We start from the raw sequence: 18,866 nt of genomic DNA on the forward strand, positions 1-18,866 counted from the left end.
ACTGTGTACATACATTACATTACTGATCCTGAGTTACATCCTGTATTATACTCCAGAGCTGCACTCACTATTCTGCTGGTGCAGTCACTGTGTACATACATTACATTACTGATCCTGAGTTACATCCTGTATTATACTCCAGAGCTGCACTCACTATTCTGCTGGTGCAGTCACTGTGTACATACATTACATTACTGATCCTGAGTTACATCCTGTATTATACTCCAGAGCTGCACTCACTATTCTGCTGGTGCAGTCACTGTGTACATACATTACATTACTGATCCTGAGTTACATCCTGTATTATACTCCAGAGCTGCACTCACTATTCTGCTGGTGCAGTCACTGTGTACATACATTACATTACTGATCCTGAGTTACATCCTGTATTATACTCCAGAGCTGCACTCACTATTCTGCTGGTGCAGTCACTGTGTACATACATTACATTACTGATCCTGAGTTACATCCTGTATTATACTCCAGAGCTGCACTCACTATTCTGCTGGTGCAGTCACTGTGTACATACTTTATATGATCCTGTCATGATGTACATTGTCTCGGTGATAGTTTTCGGTAGTGTGAATCCTCGCCCTCCATACATTAGTCTGGTGCTTTGTCTCCCTGGTGGATTTTTAGCTTGGCCTCATTCACCCTCTAGCCGCAATCTGGTATCACTCAGCCATATCATTACTACAAGCAGAGGAATTACCAGGGGATGAGACTGTGGAGAGGAGGAAAGTGTCTCCTGTGGCTCATCTGACACTTCTCTCAGAGAAAGCTGCCCAATTAATTATTAACCCCTTACTGCACCATGTACTGACCCCCCCCCCCCCAATACATCACAACCAGAAAGTCAACTGTGCACAAGTGTATCACACACTGCATCTACAAACATCTCCAGCAGACAGTATCTCCCAGGATAGGATTAGATACACGGCTCAGCAGACAGTATCACACAGGAGAGGATTAGATACACAGCTCAGCAGACAGTATCACACAGGATAGGATTAGATACACGGCTCAGCAGACAGTATCACACAGGATAGGATTAGATACACGGCTCAGCAGACAGTATCACACAGGATAGGATTAGATACACAGCTCAGCAGGCAGTATCACATAGAAGAGGATTAGATACACGGCTCAGCAGACAGTATCACACAGAATAGGATTAGATACACAGCTCAGAAGGCAGTATCACACAGGATAGGATTAGATACACAGCTCAGCAGACAGTATCACACAGGATAGGATTAGATACACAGCTCAGCAGTCAGTATCACATAGAAGAGGATTAGATATACAGCTCAGCAGACAGTATCACACAGGAGAGGATTAGATACACGACTCAGCAGTCAGTATCACATAGAAGAGGATTAGATACACGACTCAGCAGTCAGTATCACATAGAAGAGGATTAGATACACAGTTCAGCAGACAGTATCACACAGGATAGGATTAGATACACAGCTCAGCAGTCAGTATCACACAGGATAGGATTAGATACACAGCTCAGCAGTCAGTATCACATAGAAGAGGATTAGATATACAGCTCAGCAGACAGTATCACACAGGAGAGGATTAGATACACGGCTCAGCAGAGAGTATCACACAGGATAGGATTAGATACACAGCTCAGCAGACAGTATCACACAGAATAGGATTAGATACACGGCTCAGCAGACAGTATCACACAGGATAGGATTAGATACACTGCTCAGCAGGCAGTATCACACACGAAGAACATAATTTAGCTGCTTGGATGAGTATGTTAGTACATAGTGTAGTATCAAAATGATAAATATAATGCCCAAAAATTCAGGACTGTAGTCCGTGGCTTCACATCATACTAGCAACAATCATATAAGAAAAAAGTGTGGACAACCACAAGAAAATGAATTATTACTGTCAACTTTTATTTAGAAATAATTTAAAAGATCACAAAATCAGTCAACTAATAATTGGCATCAACTCTCAGCAGAGATAACAACGTTCACAATAAGTTTGTCCCTGATTTCTGTATGTACAGTTGAAACCAGAAGTTTCCCTCCACTATATAAAGAGATACATATGATGTTTTTCTCAATATCTGACATGAAATCAGAATAAACCTTTCCCATTTTAGGTCAATTAGGATTATACCATCACTTTTAATATTTGCCAAATGCCAGAATAATGAGAGAGAGAGAGAGAGAGATTGTTTTAAGGCATTTTTATTTGGCAAATATTAAAAATGATGGTATAATCCTAATTGACCTAAAATGGGAAAGGTTTATTCTGATTTCATGTCAGATATTGAGAAAAACATGGAGATGTGTCTTTTTATATAGTGGATGGAAACTTTTGATTTCAACTGTATATATGTAATGGCTAGATAGTATAAGATAATTCATTAGGTAAAAAGCTTATGTGGCAAATAATCTCCCAACCGGGGTATAAGATGAACAGTCAACACCATTAAGAAACACAAAATCATGAGAATGAAGTACAGCAGTTTATATGGTAGTTACCAGAGCATGAGAGTGATGCCGCATCCCCTACGCGCGTTTTGCCAGTATCCCCTACGCGCATTTCGGCGCCAGAACCTTCTTTCTTGTGGCTGTCCACATTTTTTCTTATATGATAGTAACATACATGATAAGATTAGATACACGGCTCAGCCAGCAGTATCACACATGATAACCCTACATACATGGCTCATGAGATAGTATCACACTTGCTAGGCTTACATGGACACACCAGCTCATTATTTTATGACATTACATGATGGGAGTTGTAGTGCTGCCATCAGTCGTGCCGTTCAGTGATTGTGAATTATTGTCGTCTTTGCCTCAGCAGACATGAAGCCCCCACTAGTAAAAACCGCAGGTGACCCCATAAATCAGCGCCCCCCCCCCCTCCACACTTTGCTCTAATTGGAAGGTATTTTTCACCATCCGCATCCCCTGCCGTCCATCAGCCGTTGCCCCAGGGGGCGATTTTCTCTCGCCCCTCAATAATAAGATTATGGATTGCGTCCCTGGATGGCGGCTCTGCGCTGTGTGATCTCCGCCCTATATCATTGCTGTCCAGTTCTATTGCTCCTGATGTGTCCGTCCATCTTCTGAGACCAGGATCTGACTGTATGAGGAGCAGTGGCAGCGGTTACGTCCTGCAATGCAGGGGCGGACATATCATTGGTGCAACCTGTGCGCCGTCCAGGGGCCCAAGAGGTCAGGGGCCACTACTGCCTTCATATCAGGTGCATTATAAGGAGCTATTGGACTGCACAGGGCCCATATACTGTTCTTGCACAGGGGTCTCTTCCGTCTGTTTCCTCCATGCTGTCATGTGACTAGACCGGCGGTAGTGCACCGGAATGTGGTACTGATGGCAGCGCTGCAGGCGATCAGCAATGAACTTTACGCCCCCAAACCTGCTGCGCCCCAGTGTCACCTCCTCCGCAGTATATTCCACCCACACTGCTCCAGGCAGAGGCTAAAATCCAGCCCTGAATACAGCTTCTCACAGCTGAGAGCTTGTTACAATTGTATCCTGCTCATCATGAGCTTGTTACAATGTATCAGTCTGGAGTCCAGGGATGTTAGGCTCACAGAGGATTGTCCAGACTAGATACAACAAACCCTCAACTGTGAGAAATACAAGACCTGTTTGCTGCACTCGGATGTAAATAGCAAACAGAGAAATTGGCAGAAATTCAATTATACAGCACAGGGTCCGTCCGTCTGTCTGGTCCATTCACCCACACACAACTGGGGGAGACAAGTATTAAGATTTTTCTTCCAGCTTTAAAAATTAGCACATTTTGGCGCACATTTTTGCTCAAAAATATGCAATTTTTTACGATTTTGTGTCACTTTTGCCATTTGGGCGTGGCTAACTATGCAAATGAGGCTTTAGCCAGATTTATGAAATGTGAGTTTTTTTTTGTTTGTTTTTTTTTAAAAAGTCACAAAAAAGTCATCAACTCGTCGAAGTAATAAAGTGCAGTAACGTCAAGATGCGCTGAAACTTCATGTGACATTTGGTGCAAATATTGACGTCGCAGCCGCCAGGAGAAGTGACATTAAGAAGCCCCTGATAATCGCTTCCTCCCGGGAGTTTGCCCTGTTGGACAGAATTGCTGATGACGTATCGATACTTTATAATCTTTTTTTTATTATTATTATACAATTTTGCGACAATTATGGCAAAATAATAGGATGGAATGTCTCGTGGCGGAAAGTTCTATTTTGTAACTTTCCTCTGCCATATTGCCTCTCTATACGCAGTGCCTACACGGAGCCCTACAAGGTCTGTCCCATCCCCATGAACAACATCGAGGACATCACGTCTGACGAGGACCAGAAAAGCTCTGAAGGCGAGGAGTGCAGCTCCGGAGGAAGTGGAGGCGTACCGAAGGTACTGGGATCTACAGTATACTGGTCTCTGTGTCGGGATTATTTATGCGATTTATGTCATTATTTACTGCCCTACAGAACGTCCCCCTGATCCTCACACCTTACATAAGTGCAATCTACTGCTCACGGTTATCAGCCATTATGGGTTGTGAAGGGTTAATGCAGTAAATAATTTTCTGGTATCAGTTATACAAGGCTTGGGAAGGACTAACTGTAGGACCGGTCTGTGCAGCTTGTGTTCTTCTGTTACCAGTAGCGAAATGCAATCTATTGCTCCCTGTTATCAGCCATTTTAACACTGCAATCAGTTGTTCTATCACTTAAGGCTAGTGAGAAGTGGAGGTTGGATAGATGCAATCTATTGCTCCCTGTTATCAGCCATTTTAACACTGGGGAGGGTCAGGTTTTAGCAATCAGTTGTTCTGCCATTAGAGACTGGCGACGAACTGACTGTAGGTTGGGTAAATGAAATCTATTGCTCCCTGTTATCAGCCATATCAGGCTAAGGTATTCTTTAATGTCCATCAAGACCTCCACATATCTCCAGTGGACCCCCCCGGATAGATTTACCCCCTACATTTACATGCCCCGACCTCACACTGTGCATACATTATATACACATTATAGCGGTGATATACATTTGTACGCTCAGTTAGCTTTCTTTGCGCTTAGTAGGAAAACCCATCACACTGTCCTTTTATACCACTCCACTGGGGGGACGACGACCTCTGCACCCCCCATAGCTCCGGCTCTGCGCTCACCCACCTAGTATGCAGATGTCGCCCTTTCTCCGGCAGATGTGCCCCTCACCCCCTTCCTCCAGCTGCACATGTCGTCTCAAAGAGCAAGAAAACAGAGGGTCTCATTGATGGGAACGTCTCTGCACCGGGTACACTGAGCCTTTATCCCAATCCTGACCCCGGCTGTAAATGTATTGTGTGTGTACAATATTTATAAATATGTATATATGTGTATGTGATACAAAACATGTACAAGTGTGTGTAGATGTGTCACTATATATATTGTAGGGATTCGCGCTCTCAGGTAGGCATTCGTTCACACAGGCAATGCGGTTTGGTCCAAACAGGTGCGGTTTTATTGCTTTCATAAAACTTCAAGGAATTCACATCCAAAATCAGCCTCTTCTGGGCACAAAGGTATCACAGCAAATAAACAGTTCATTTAGCAGCTCATATAGTGCGGCTCACCCGGACAGCTTACAGTCATTTCTCCCGGAGCAAACGTCATGCACATGAGAAGCCTGATCCCACCAGTCTCGGTATCACCTTCAGCCCGAGCACTAGAAGCTTCCAGTGCAAAACGGAAGTGCTCAACTCCGGGCACAGTTCACACTGAACAGGCTGCAGCTTCCACACGGTTCTCTGCAGCTCCAACACACAGACTGCTCAGCTTTCCTAGCTGACCCATACAGTCTGCTTTCAGAGAGATCCTGTCATGTCTCGCTCAGCTACAGCTCACATTTTGGCTGGTTACTCACCAGCAGCGCACTCAACTCCAGCAGAATGACACCTCTAGTGACCTCCGGCTCTGGTTCTAGTAAAAAGCTAGTCAGGTGCATCTAGTCAAATCTTGCAGAGCTAGGACTTAACCCTGTGTAACCTGGCTCTGCTACAATATATAAATGTGTTTGTAGGTGAATATGTATGTATATGTGTATGTAGATGCACATGTGATGAGTATATATGTACAATATATAAGTGCAGCTGTTCAATCTTGTAACAATGGATAAGTGCCAAATTATCAAATATTCCAGATTATCAGATGATCATTAAAGTAATAAATTATCCCATACAAGAGATAACTTACTGATCGTTGGGTGTCCGACCGCCGGGACCACTCACAATTCTGAGATCAGGGCACTGCAACCGCATTGTAGGTGCGCACACTCGCTCAGCCTCCGCTCCATTCATTGTCTATGGGGCTGTAGGAAATATTGGGGAACTGTACACGGATATTTCCTGGAGTCCGCAGAGTCCAGTTCCTTGGTTGCAGAGCCCCGATCTCAGAATTGTTGGACCCCCAGTAATCTGTAAGATATCCCCTATTCCACTGTTAGGGGGTCATTTAGTATTTTGGGAATAAATCTTTGAGGAGTTTACAGAATTACCCCACGATCAGACACCAGTATAATACATGTGACTTTTCCTCTGTGGATCTGTGGGTGCTATGGATTCCTGATCTGCTGCACGTTAGTTACACTGGATTCTTTTTTTTTTAAAGATTTTAGATTTTTTTTTGTCATTTTTTGTTTTAGCAATGCACAGGGGGAAATCGGCAGCCAAATCTGCAGCGCGCAGACGTATGTATGAGATTGTTATAGACTTTCTGGATTACTGGATGCAGATTCAGGAAATGTTGCTGTGATGTGTATACAGTATATGCAGATATAATGCGGGAGGACAACTCCTGGGATTATAATTGCCCAGGGTTTTTGATTTTTGGGGGTAAAAAATACCCGTTAGGTCTGCCATTATCCCTGCCGTTGCATCGGCGTTCTCTGCTTTCGTGCCGTAACGTCAGGCCTGCGGGGAGGATTGCAGCCGTCTGGCAGAGTCTCCATGTCCGGCCATGAATAATAGATCCAGTGTATCACGTCGTCCTCTTATTCGGAGCAGTGACCCATCCGTCAGCGCCTGTCACCGTGTTATTACATTATTGCTCCGCAGTCAGCACTCTCAGGGCTCGTTGGTGGAGCTCTTACCCTCCAGGTTAATGCACAATGCGTCTTCTTGTGCCGGGGACGGATATTTCTGAGTGACGGGGAGGCCATCAGCAGGTGTGAGGGTGCAGATACATTCAGGTATCATCCCTGCAGAGGATATTACCCAGCTTTCCCAGGCGCCTGAATGGCAGACCTGTGCAGTTCTGGAATGAGGGGGTTCTATAGAGGCCATCTGTATGGGGCCACAGGATAAAGGGCCCAATCATGGTTGGGTATTTTGCTATTGACTGGCAAGAACCTGTGCAGGGGCCCCCCTTACCATAGACACCACAATGGCGAGTTATTAAGTCCATGTCCATACGGGGCCCCTGGAGAAAGGGCCCAATCATGGTTGGCCCCAGTGCAAAATCTCTAACTGTCACAGGGTATTAACAATTTGGGTTCTCTCAACTGGGCCAAAATTATCTTTTGAGCCCCCCTGGTTTGTCTGCCGCTGCATCCCCTACACCCCTCCATTGTTACGCCCCTGGTCCTTGGCTATTTGATGGCAAGAACCTGAAAATGACCCCAATTCCTTAGGGGCCGTAGATTGCAAACATAGGAGGGGGCAATCAGCACAAGGGGCAACCAAGGATTCTAGCATTATATCTAGGGGGGGTGGGAAAGGGGGCCCCTTTTTGGTGCCTTCTATGGGGCCCCCTTTCCCACCCCCCCACCCCTAGATATCCCTGCACACTTTGGTAAGCTTGGGATAAGCGGTGCCACCATATTGGTTGTCACCCAGCTTTCCCAGATACAGATAATCATAATAGGACGATTTATTCTGGGCTGTTGTCTGTAGATTGTAAGCTCCTACGACCAGGGTCTGGTACAGGAGACGCATTGTCACAGTATTTGCCGGCAAGGAAAGGGTGGAGGCGCGCTCTATTTTTAATAAAATCTTTTCACCCCCCCCCTCGCCCTGCACAAACTGATAAACAGAAATATCCTTCCCTCGCCCATACATCACCCAGCGCCGGCCCTCTGCGCGGTTGTAAATAGCGCGGTCACAGACAATGGGCGGAATATAACGGAACCTTCTCAGGGCGTCAATTCCTCTGCGGCTGTTTGTAAATACAAAGGATAGAAAAGAGCAGCGATGGATCGGAGCGCGGACGATTCCCCCCCCGACGGCTGCGGGAGACGTAGAGACCTGATGTCCAGGGATAGATAGGCGCTCATCAATGGATTCTATATAGAGATGTAGCAGAGCCGAGTTTGTCAGATGTAGCAAAAAGCTGTATTTGTCATCCTGCAAAACTACATATTGTAAAAAAAGTCATCAAGTTGTGCTTGTTAGATGTAGCAGAGCTGTGTTTGCAAGATGTAGCAGAGCTCTGTTTGCAAGATGTAGTAGAGCTGTATTTAAAAGATATAGCACAGCTGTGTTTCTTAGATATAGTAGACCTGTTTTTGCAAGACGTAGCAGAGCTGTGTTTGTTAGATGTAACAGAGCTCTGTTTGCATGAGGCAGCAGAGCTGTGTTTGTCAGATATTGCAGAGCTGTGTTTGTTAGATGTAGCAGAGCTGTGTTTGCAAGATGTAGCAGAGCTGTGTTTGTTAGATGTAGCAGAGCTGTATTTGCAAGATGTAGCAGATCGTGTTTTCGCAAGATGTAGCAGAGCTGTGTTTGCAAGATGTAGCAGAGCTGTGCTTGTCACATGTAGTAAACTTAGTATTTCATTGGCATTAGAAAATAAAGGGCTGACATCACGGTCCATACATTTTGAGTTTGCCTCTCATCTTTGGAGGTGACAGTTTTATGCTTCCATTCCTTGATGACATTGAGATGTGGTACTTTTACATGGGACTGCAAGTATTGATGTATATACGGGAATAATATTACATCACTTAGGAATAGGGGAACCTATAAGAAGTAACAATACTCCCTGACCACTGACAGTACCACACAGGAGAGGATTAGATACATGGTCTAAAAAGCCTCTATTCACACGCTGCAGATTTATTGCGGGGTTTTCTGTGTTTGCCTCATTAATCTGAATAGGAATTACAGTAATCTGTGCTCCGGCCGCAGACACGGCTCCATTCACATTATGAAACTGATGTCCAATTGCAGCAAATCAGCTGTGTGTTAACGTAACGATTTCCCCGTGACCTCTCTGTACCCCCAGCGCTCATCCCTTTAATGGCTTCCTGTCTTATCCCAGATAATATTTCCCTGCCGTCTCCATCAGCTAAAATCCTCATAACCAGCGCTGTAATTCCACATTACTGTCCCCTGGAGGGTGAAGAGATTGCAGTTGTGCAGAGACCCTGGTGCCGGAGGGGACCCAAAGGTCTGTCTGACAAAACGTAATATAATTACACCCCTGGTGGCTGACAAGTGTTACTGCACCCACCAGGATTAGAAAAATATAGCGCTCCCATGGGTTGTGTCTGGTATTGCAGCTCAGCTCTACTAAAATGAGAAAAGAGTGAAGCCAGCGGCTCCTATAATTCTGGATGCCGCCAGCAGTAATGGGCACTTCCTTCCCCATCATGTTGGAGGGTCATGTGATCTGCCGGGCACGAAGACATATCAATCAGAGGATGACCTCACATGGTGGAAGTGGGGCCTCCCCGAGAACTTGGCACCGACCACAGTGGGGATATGAGGACGTGCGGAGCGCCCAGTGCCTCATTATAACCCCAGCGCCATGCCAGCCTGACCAGCTCCACTCCACTGTGTGCACAGCGGCATAGAAGTGTGCGAGAAATACAGCGATCCATCATGTGATATCTAATATCAGTCTGTTATCTATCAATCATCCATCTATCTATTATCTATCATCTATCAATAATCTATCTATATTATCTATCTATCTATCTATCTATCCATCCATCCATCTATTATCTATCATCTATCAATCATCCATCTATCTATTATCTGTCTATCTATCTATCTATCTATCTATCTATCATCTATCTATTATCTATCTATTTATCTATCATCTATCTATTATCTATCTATTATCTATTATATATCTATTATCTATCTATCTATCTATTATCTATCTATCTATCTATCTATCTATCTATCTATTATCTATCATCTATCATCTATCATCTATTATCTATCTATCTGGATGTGTGAGATGTTATTAGATGCAGGATCCTCAGTGACTTCCAGACCTCACAGAACATGTTCCAGTATATATGTAAAATGTTACCAACATCCATAAATAACCTCCAGAGACAGTGTATCTAATCCCATCCTGTGTGATACTGTCTGCTGAGCTGGGTATCTAATCCTATCCTGTGTGATACTGTCTGCTGAGCTGGGTATCTAATCCTATCCTGTGTGATACTGTCTGCTGAGCCGTGTATCTAATCCTATCCTGTGTGATACTGTCTGCTGAGCTGTGTATCTAATCCCATCCTGTGTGATACTGTCTGCTGAGCCGTGTATCTAATCCCATCCTGTGTGATACTGTCTGCTGAGCTGTGTATCTAATCCCATCCTGTGTGATACTGTCTGCTGAGCCGTGTATCTAATCCCATCCTGTGTGATACTGTCTGCTGAGCCGTGTATCTAATCCTATCCTGTGTGATACTGTCTGCTGAGCCCTGTATCTAATCCCATCCTGTGTGATACTGTCTGCTGAGCTGGGTATCTAATCCTATCCTGTGTGATACTCTCTGCTGAACTGTGTATCTAATCCTATGTGATACTGTCTGCTGAGCCGTGTATCTAATCCTCTCCTGTGTGATACTGTCTGCTGAGCTGTGTATCTAATCCTATCCTGTGTGATACTGTCTGCTGAGCTGTGTATCTAATCCTATCCTGTGTGATACTGTCTGCTGAGCTGTGTATCTAATCCTATCCTGTGTGATACTGTCTGCTGAGCTGTGTATCTAATCCTATCCTGTGTGATACTGTCTGCTGAGCTGTGTATCTAATCCTATCCTGTGTGATACTGTCTGCTGAGCTGTGTATCTAATCCTGTCCTGTGTGATACTGTCTGCTAAGCTGTGTATCTAATCCTCTCCTGTGTGATACTGTCTGCTGAGCCGTGTATCTAATCCTGTCCTGTGTGATACTGTCTGCTGAGCTGTGTATCTAATCCTATCCTGTGTGATACTGTCTGCTGAGCTGTGTATCTAATCCTGTCCTGTGTGATACTGTCTGCTGAGCCGTGTATCTAATCCTATCCTGTGTGATACTGTCTGCTGAGCCGTGTATCTAATCCTCTCATGTGTGATACTGTCTGCTGAGCAGTGTATCTAATCCTATCCTGTGTGATACTGTCTGCTGAGCTGTGTATCTAATCCTCTCCTGTGTGATACTGTCTGCTGAGCCGTGTATCTAATCCTATCCTGTGTGATACCATCTGCTGAGCCGTGTATCTAATCCTATCCTGTGTGATACTGTCTGCTGAGCCGTGTATCTAATCTTATCCTGTGTGATACTCTCTGCTGAGCTGTGTATCTAATCCTATCCTGTGTGATACTGTCTGCTGGGCTGTGTATCTAATCCTATCGTGTGTGATACTGTCTGCTGAGCTGTGTATCTAATCCTATCCTGTGTGATACTGACTGCTGAGCTGGGTATCTAATCCTATCCTGTGTGATACTGTCTGCTGAGCCGAGTATCTAATCCTATCCTGTGTGATACTGTCTGCTGAGCTGTGTATCTAATCCTATCCTGTGTGATACTGACTGCTGAGCTGTGTATCTAATCCTATCGTGTGTGATACTGTCTGCTGAGCCGTGTATCTAATCCTATCCTGTGTGATACTGTCTGCTGAGCTGTGTATCTAATCCTATCCTGTGTGATACTGACTGCTGAGCAGTGTATCTAATCCTAACCTGTGTGATACTGTCTGCTGAGCTGTGTATCTAATCCTATCCTGTGTGATACTGTCTGCTGAGCAGTGTATCTAATCCTATCCTGTGTGATACTCTCTGCTAAGCTGTGTATCTAATCCTATCCTGTGTGATACTGTCTGCTGAGCTGTGTATCTAATCCTATCGTGTGTGATACTGTCTGCTGAGCTGTGTATCTAATCCTCTCATGTGTGATACTGTCTGCTGAGCCGTGTATCTAATCCTATCCTGTGTGATACTGTCTGCTGAGCAGTGTATCTAATCCTATCCTGTGTGATACTGTCTGCTGAGCTGTGTATCTAGTCCTATCCTGTGTGATACTGACTGCTGAGCTGTGTATCTAATCCTATCCTGTGTGATACTGTCTGCTGAGCCGAGTATCTAATCCTATCCTGTGTGATACTGTCTGCTGAGCCGTGTATCTAATCCTATCCTGTGTGATACTGTCTGCTGAGCTGTGTATCTAATCCTATCCTGTGTGATACCGTCTGCTGAGCCGTGTATCTAATCCTATCCTGTGTGATACTGACTGCTGAGCAGTGTATCTAATCCTATCCTGTGTGATACTGTCTGCTGAGCTGTGTATCTAATCCTATCCTGTGTGATACTGACTGCTGAGCAGTGTATCTAATCCTATCCTGTGTGATACTGTCTGCTGAGCTGTGTATCTAATCCTATCCTGTGTGATACTCTCTGCTAAGCTGTGTATCTAATCCTATCCTGTGTGATATTGCTGAGCTGTGTATCTAATCCTATCCTGTGTGATACTGTCTGCTGAGCCGTGTATCTAATCCTATCCTGTGTGATACTGTCTGCTGAACTGTGTATCTAATCCTATCCTGTGTGATACTGTCTGCTGAGCCGAGTATCTAATCCTATCCTGTGTGATACTGTCTGCTGAGCCGTGTATCTAATCCTATCCTGTGTGATACTGTCTGCTGAGCTGTGTATCTAATCCTATCCTGTGTGATACTGTCTGCTGAGCCGTGTATCTAATCCTATCCTGTGTGATACTGACTGCTGAGCAGTGTATCTAATCCTATCCTGTGTGATACTGTCTGCTGAGCTGTGTATCTAATCCTATCCTGTGTGATACTGACTGCTGAGCCGTGTATCTAATCCTATCCTGTGTGATACTCTCTGCTAAGCTGTGTATCTAATCCTATCCTGTGTGATATTGTCTGCTGAGCCGTGTATCTAATCCTATCCTGTGTGATACTGTCTGCTGAGCCGTGTATCTAATCCTATCCTGTGTGATACTGTCTGCTGAGCTGTGTATCTAATCCTATCCTGTGTGATACTGTCTGCTGAGCCGTGTATCTAATCCTCTCATGTGTGATACTGTCTGCTGAGCCGTGTATCTAATCCTATCCTGTGTGATACTGTCTGCTGAGCAGTGTATCTAATCCTATCCTGTGTGATACTGTCTGCTGAGCCGTGTATCTAATCCTATCCTGTGTGATACTGTCTGCTGAGCCGTGTATCTAATCCTATCCTGTGTGATACTGTCTGCTGAGCTGTGTATCTAATCCTATCCTGTGTGATACTCTCTGCTAAGCTGTGTATCTAATCCTATCCTGTGTGATATTGTCTGCTGAGCCGTGTATCTAATCCTATCCTGTGTGATACTGTCTGCTGAGCCGTGTATCTAATCCTATCCTGTGTGATACTGTCTGCTGAGCAGTGTATCTAATCCTATCCTGTGTGATACTGTCTGCTGAGCCGTGTATCTAATCCTATCCTGTGTGATACTGTCTGCTGAGCTGTGTATCTAATCCTATCCTGTGTGATACTCTCTGCTAAGCTGTGTATCTAATCCTATCCTGTGTGATATTGTCTGCTGAGCCGTGTATCTAATCCTATCCTGTGTGATACAGTCTGCTGAGCCGTGTATCTAATCCTCTCATGTGTGATACTGTCTGCTGAGCCGTGTATCTAATCCTATCCTGTGTGATACTGTCTGCTGAGCAGTGTATCTAATCCTATCCTGTGTGATACTGTCTGCTGAGCCGTGTATCTAATCCTCTTCTGTGTGATACTGTCTGCTGAGCTGTGTATCTAATCCAATCCTGTGTGATACTGTCTGCTGAACTGTGTATCTAATCCTATGTGATACTGTCTGCTGAGCCGTGTATCTAATCCTATCCTGTGTGATACTGTCTGCTGAGCCGTGTATCTAATCCTATCCTGTGTGATACTGTCTGCTGAGCAGTGTATCTAATCCTATCCTGTGTGATACTGTCTGCTGAGCTGTGTATCTAATCCTCTCCTGTGTGATACTGTCTGCTGAGCTGTGTATCTAATCCAATCCTGTGTGATACTGTCTGCTGAACTGTGTATCTAATCCTTTGTGATACTGTCTGCTGAGCCGTGTATCTAATCCTATCCTGTGTGATACTGTCTGCTGAACTGTGTATCTAATCCTATGTGATACTGTCTGCTGAGCTGTGTATCTAATCCTATCCTGTGTGATACTGTCTGCTGAGCCGTGTATCTAATCCTCTCATGTGTGATACTGTCTGCTGAGCCGTGTATCTAATCCTATCCTGTGTGATACTGTCTGCTGAGCAGTGTATCTAATCCTATCCTGTGTGATACTGTCTGCTGAGCTGTGTATCTAATCCTCTCCTGTGTGATACTCTCTGCTGAGCTGTGTATCTAATCCTATCCTGTGTGATACTGTCTGCTGGGCTGTGTATCTAATCCTATCGTGTGTGATACTGTCTGCTGAGCTGTGTATCTAATCCTATCCTGTGTGATACTGACTGCTGAGCTGGGTATCTAATCCTATCCTGTGTGATACTGTCTGCTGAGCCGAGTATCTAATCCTATCCTGTGTGATACTGTCTGCTGAGCTGTGTATCTAATCCTATCCTGTGTGATACTGTCTGCTGAGCTGTGTATCTAATCCTATCCTGTGTGATACTGACTGCTGAGCTGGGTATCTAATCCTATCCTGTGTGATACTGACTGCTGAGCTGTGTATCTAATCCTATCCTGTGTGATACTGACTGCTGAGCAGTGTATCTAATCCTATCCTGTGTGATATTACTGAGCTGTGTATCTAATCCTATCCTGTGTGATACTGTCTGCTGAGCCGTGTATCTAATCCTATCCTGTGTGATACTGACTGCTGAGCCGTGTGTCTAATCCTATCCTATGTGATACTGTCTGCAAAGCTGTGTATCTAATCCTATCCTGTGTGATATTACTGAGCTGTGTATCTAATCCTATCCTGTGTGATACTGTCTGCTGAGCTGTGTATCTAATCCTCTCATGTGTGATACTGTCTGCTGAGCCGTGTATCTAATCCTATCCTGTGTGATACTGTCTGCTGAGCTGTGTATCTAATCTTATCCTGTGTGATACTGTCTGCTGAGCTGTGTATCTAATCCTATCCTGTGTGATACTGTCTGCTGAGCTGTGTATCTAATCTTATCCTGTGTGATACTGTCTGCTGAGCCGTGTATCTAATCCTATCCTGTGTGATACTGACTGCTGAGCCATGTATCTAATCCTATCCTGTTTGATACTGTCTTCTGAGCTGTGTATCTAATCCTATCCTGTGTGATACTGTCTGCTGAGCTGTGTATCTAATCCTATCCTGTGTGATACTGTCTGCTGAACTGTGTATCTAATCCTATCCTGTGTGATACTGTCTGCTGAGCCGTGTATCTAATCCTATCCTGTGTGATACTGACTGCTGAGCCATGTATCTAATCCTATCCTGTTTGATACTGTCTGCTGAGCTGTGTATCTAATCCTATCCTGTGTGATACTGTCTGCTGAGCTGTGTATCTAATCCTATCCTGTGTGATACTGCCTGCTGAGCTGTGTATCTAATCCTGTCCTGTGTGATACTGTCTGCTGAGCCGTGTATCTAATCCTATCCTGTGTGATACTGACTGCTGAGCCATGTATCTAATCCTATCCTGTTTGATACTGTCTGCTGAGCTGTGTATCTAATCCTATCCTGTGTGATACTGTCTGCTGAGCTGTGTATCTAATCCTATCCTGTGTGATACTGTCTGCTGAGCTGTGTATCTAATCCTATCCTGTGTGATACTGTCTGCTGAGCCGTGTATCTAATCCTATCCTGTGTGATACTGTCTGCTGAGCCGTGTATCTAATCCTATCCTGTGTGATACTGTCTGCTGAGCTGGGTATCTAATCCTATCCTGTGTGATACTGTCTGCTGAGCCGTGTATCTAATCCTATCCTGTGTGATACTGTCTGCTGACCTGTGTATCTAATCCTATCCTGTGTGATACTGTCTGCTGAGCTGTGTATCTAATCCTATCCTGTGTGATACTGTCTGCTGAGCTGTGTATCTAATCCTATCCTGTGTGATACTGTCTGCTGAGCTGAGTATCTAATCCTATCCTGTGTGATACTGTCTGCTGAGCCGTGTATCTAATCCTATCCTGTGTGATACTGTCTGCTGACCTGTGTATCTAATCCTATCCTGTGTGATACTGTCTGCTGAGCTGTGTATCTAATCCTATCCTGTGTGATACTGTCTGCTGAGCTGTGTATCTAATCCTATCCTGTGTGATACTGTCTGCTGAGCTGAGTATCTAATCCTATCCTGTGTGATACTGTCTGCTGAGCTGAGTATCTAATCCTATCCTGTGTGATACTGTCTGCTGAGCTGAGTATCTAATCCTATCCTGTGTGATACTGTCTGCTGAGCTGTGTATCTAATCCTATCCTGTGTGATACTGTCTGCTGAGCCGTGTATCTAAGCTGATAATGTTAGATTTTGGCATCCTATAAGTGCCTTCTCATTATTGACCTCTAGTCTGATGGTGATCTGTACTCAGGGACTAATGGGAGGACGGGGGTAACTCCGGGGTCAAATCCACAGCAGATACCGCAAAATCTCCCATCCAAACCCTTGATGTCCTCAGCGGGGACCAATGGGGGCACAGATGTCACCCCCAATAATGGCGTCCGTGGTGGTTGTCGCTCCTGTAATAACTGATCTGTTACATGTGACGTCAATGTGACTCTTCTCTCCGACAGACGGACGGTCCGACGAGAGCGTGCAAGATAGTGGAGGAGCTGGTGACATCGGAGAAAGTGTAAGTGCGGCTCGTCCTGGACCTACAGCGCTCCAGCCGTGGTGGAACTACATCTCCCAGCATCCAACAGAGCACACTGGGAGTTGTAGTTCCCAAACCTCTGGAGCATGAAAGGTTGTAAAAGTGTGATCTGTGCTCTCCTGGTTATTATGTATCTATGTAGGAAAGGAGATGAGAAAGGATTTCATCCTGTGCTGGACATCGGGTATTGTTGGATTGTTACATCCCGGATTATCAAATTTATGGATTATTGAATAAGAAAGGACTTGTATTATAATAAATCTATAATAATAAATAAATATGCATAAATATGTAATTATAAATAATAAATCTATAATAATAAATAAAAATATATCAATCTTTAATAATAAATAAATCTATAGTAATAAATAAATATACATAAATGTATAATAATAATACATCTATAATAATAAATAAAAAGATATCAATCTATAATAATAAAAATATATAACCGATTATATAAGTATATAATAATAATAATAAATAAAAATAAATATATAATAGTAAATAAATATATAATAATAAATAATATCGGCCTCTTCTTTTTTCCTTCCAGATATGTGGAGATGCTGCGACGACTGCACACGGTAAGTTAATAAATGTGTAATTATTGTGTAGAGCTTCACTATTATTGGAGGGCTAGGACCCTTTAAGGGGAGCCCGTCTGGACGATTTTAAACAAGACTCTAGTGGTATGACTGTAGAGATCAGTGTCCAACAATGCAGATTATACCTTTATTTTGTACTGATCCAGTGTGCCATGGTTGAGATATCAAGAGTTGAAGCCATATGCAAATTAGGTAGGAAGTGCATAGGGGGCGGGTTAATGCACTTGGACGACTCTTTCTCTCTTTATTAATCCCCAACTGGTTCCCCCTTATTCTCCCAAATTAACAAATTATTTTTTTTTTGTAAGTTTTTGAAAATCTTTTCAAAGTTGTACTTCAGTCCCCAGATTGCACTTCCAGAATCTCAATGAGGTCATTCCAATGGCGATTCGCTAATACACGGTGCTGGGGCCCAGAATATCTCGCGCCTCTGTCGTGACGCCGGCTGCTCGGTATCACAAGGATAATGACACCGTCCAGCATAGAGATCTATCAGAACTGCTGCAAAAGAGCCGCTGTCCTCATGTACATTGCCGCAGCCTAGGTTGCTGCTATATAAATACAGGGTTTCCTCCTCTACACATTGAGGACCTGGAGCTGATGGCAATAACAATACCCAGGATGGCGCATAAAAATAATCAATGGTAAAACACGTTCACCAACAGCTTTAATGTTCTCGAAAGTGAAAGTGCTAAACACATCGTCACATGCATAATTAAACATCAAGCAAAATGCAACGTTATCACAGCGCTGCGAGAAGGACGGCCACATCGAGCGGCCGAAGAGTCACAGATCTGGGCCCTCAGGGGACAATGCGGTGTATTGAGAAAAGACAAGAGAGAGATGAGCATTGTACCCGGTCATTGTAAAAGAGGGTAAAAACGTGCACTGTCCTGAGGATGGGGATAAGGAAGATCAATGGAGCGAGAGAAACAGAGGAAGAACGTGACCATTACATTCCTGCAACTCACCCTAAAATGATGAAGACAGTGAAAGAAACTCTAATATAACACTGCCCCCTGTGTACAAGAATATAACTGCTATAATACTGCTCCTATGTACAAGAATATAACTACTATAATACTGCCCCTATGTACAAGAATATAACTACTATAATACTGCTCCTATGTACAAGAATATAACTACTATAATACTGCCCCAATGTACAAGAATATAACTACTATAATACTGCCCCCTATGT

General features: G+C 44.0%; 1 protein-coding gene across 2 annotated transcripts in view; it reads left to right on the forward strand.

Moving 5' to 3' along the window:
* Window positions 1–18,866, forward strand: part of FGD5 (FYVE, RhoGEF and PH domain containing 5) — a 124,360-nt gene that overhangs the window by 39,737 nt on the left and 65,757 nt on the right. For both annotated transcript variants that reach the window (XM_073644985.1, XM_073644986.1), the window contains exons 3-5: window positions 4,275–4,404; window positions 16,978–17,036; window positions 17,614–17,644. In XM_073644985.1, the coding sequence (XP_073501086.1) occupies window positions 4,275–4,404; window positions 16,978–17,036; window positions 17,614–17,644 (220 nt within the window). The remainder of the gene's footprint in view (window positions 1–4,274; window positions 4,405–16,977; window positions 17,037–17,613; window positions 17,645–18,866) is intronic.

This window comes from Phyllobates terribilis, unplaced genomic scaffold (genome assembly GCF_046119375.1).
Source record: "Phyllobates terribilis strain yellow unplaced genomic scaffold, ASM4611937v1 Scaffold_8__6_contigs__length_399053987, whole genome shotgun sequence".
NCBI classification, from domain to species: Eukaryota; Metazoa; Chordata; class Amphibia; order Anura; family Dendrobatidae; genus Phyllobates; species Phyllobates terribilis.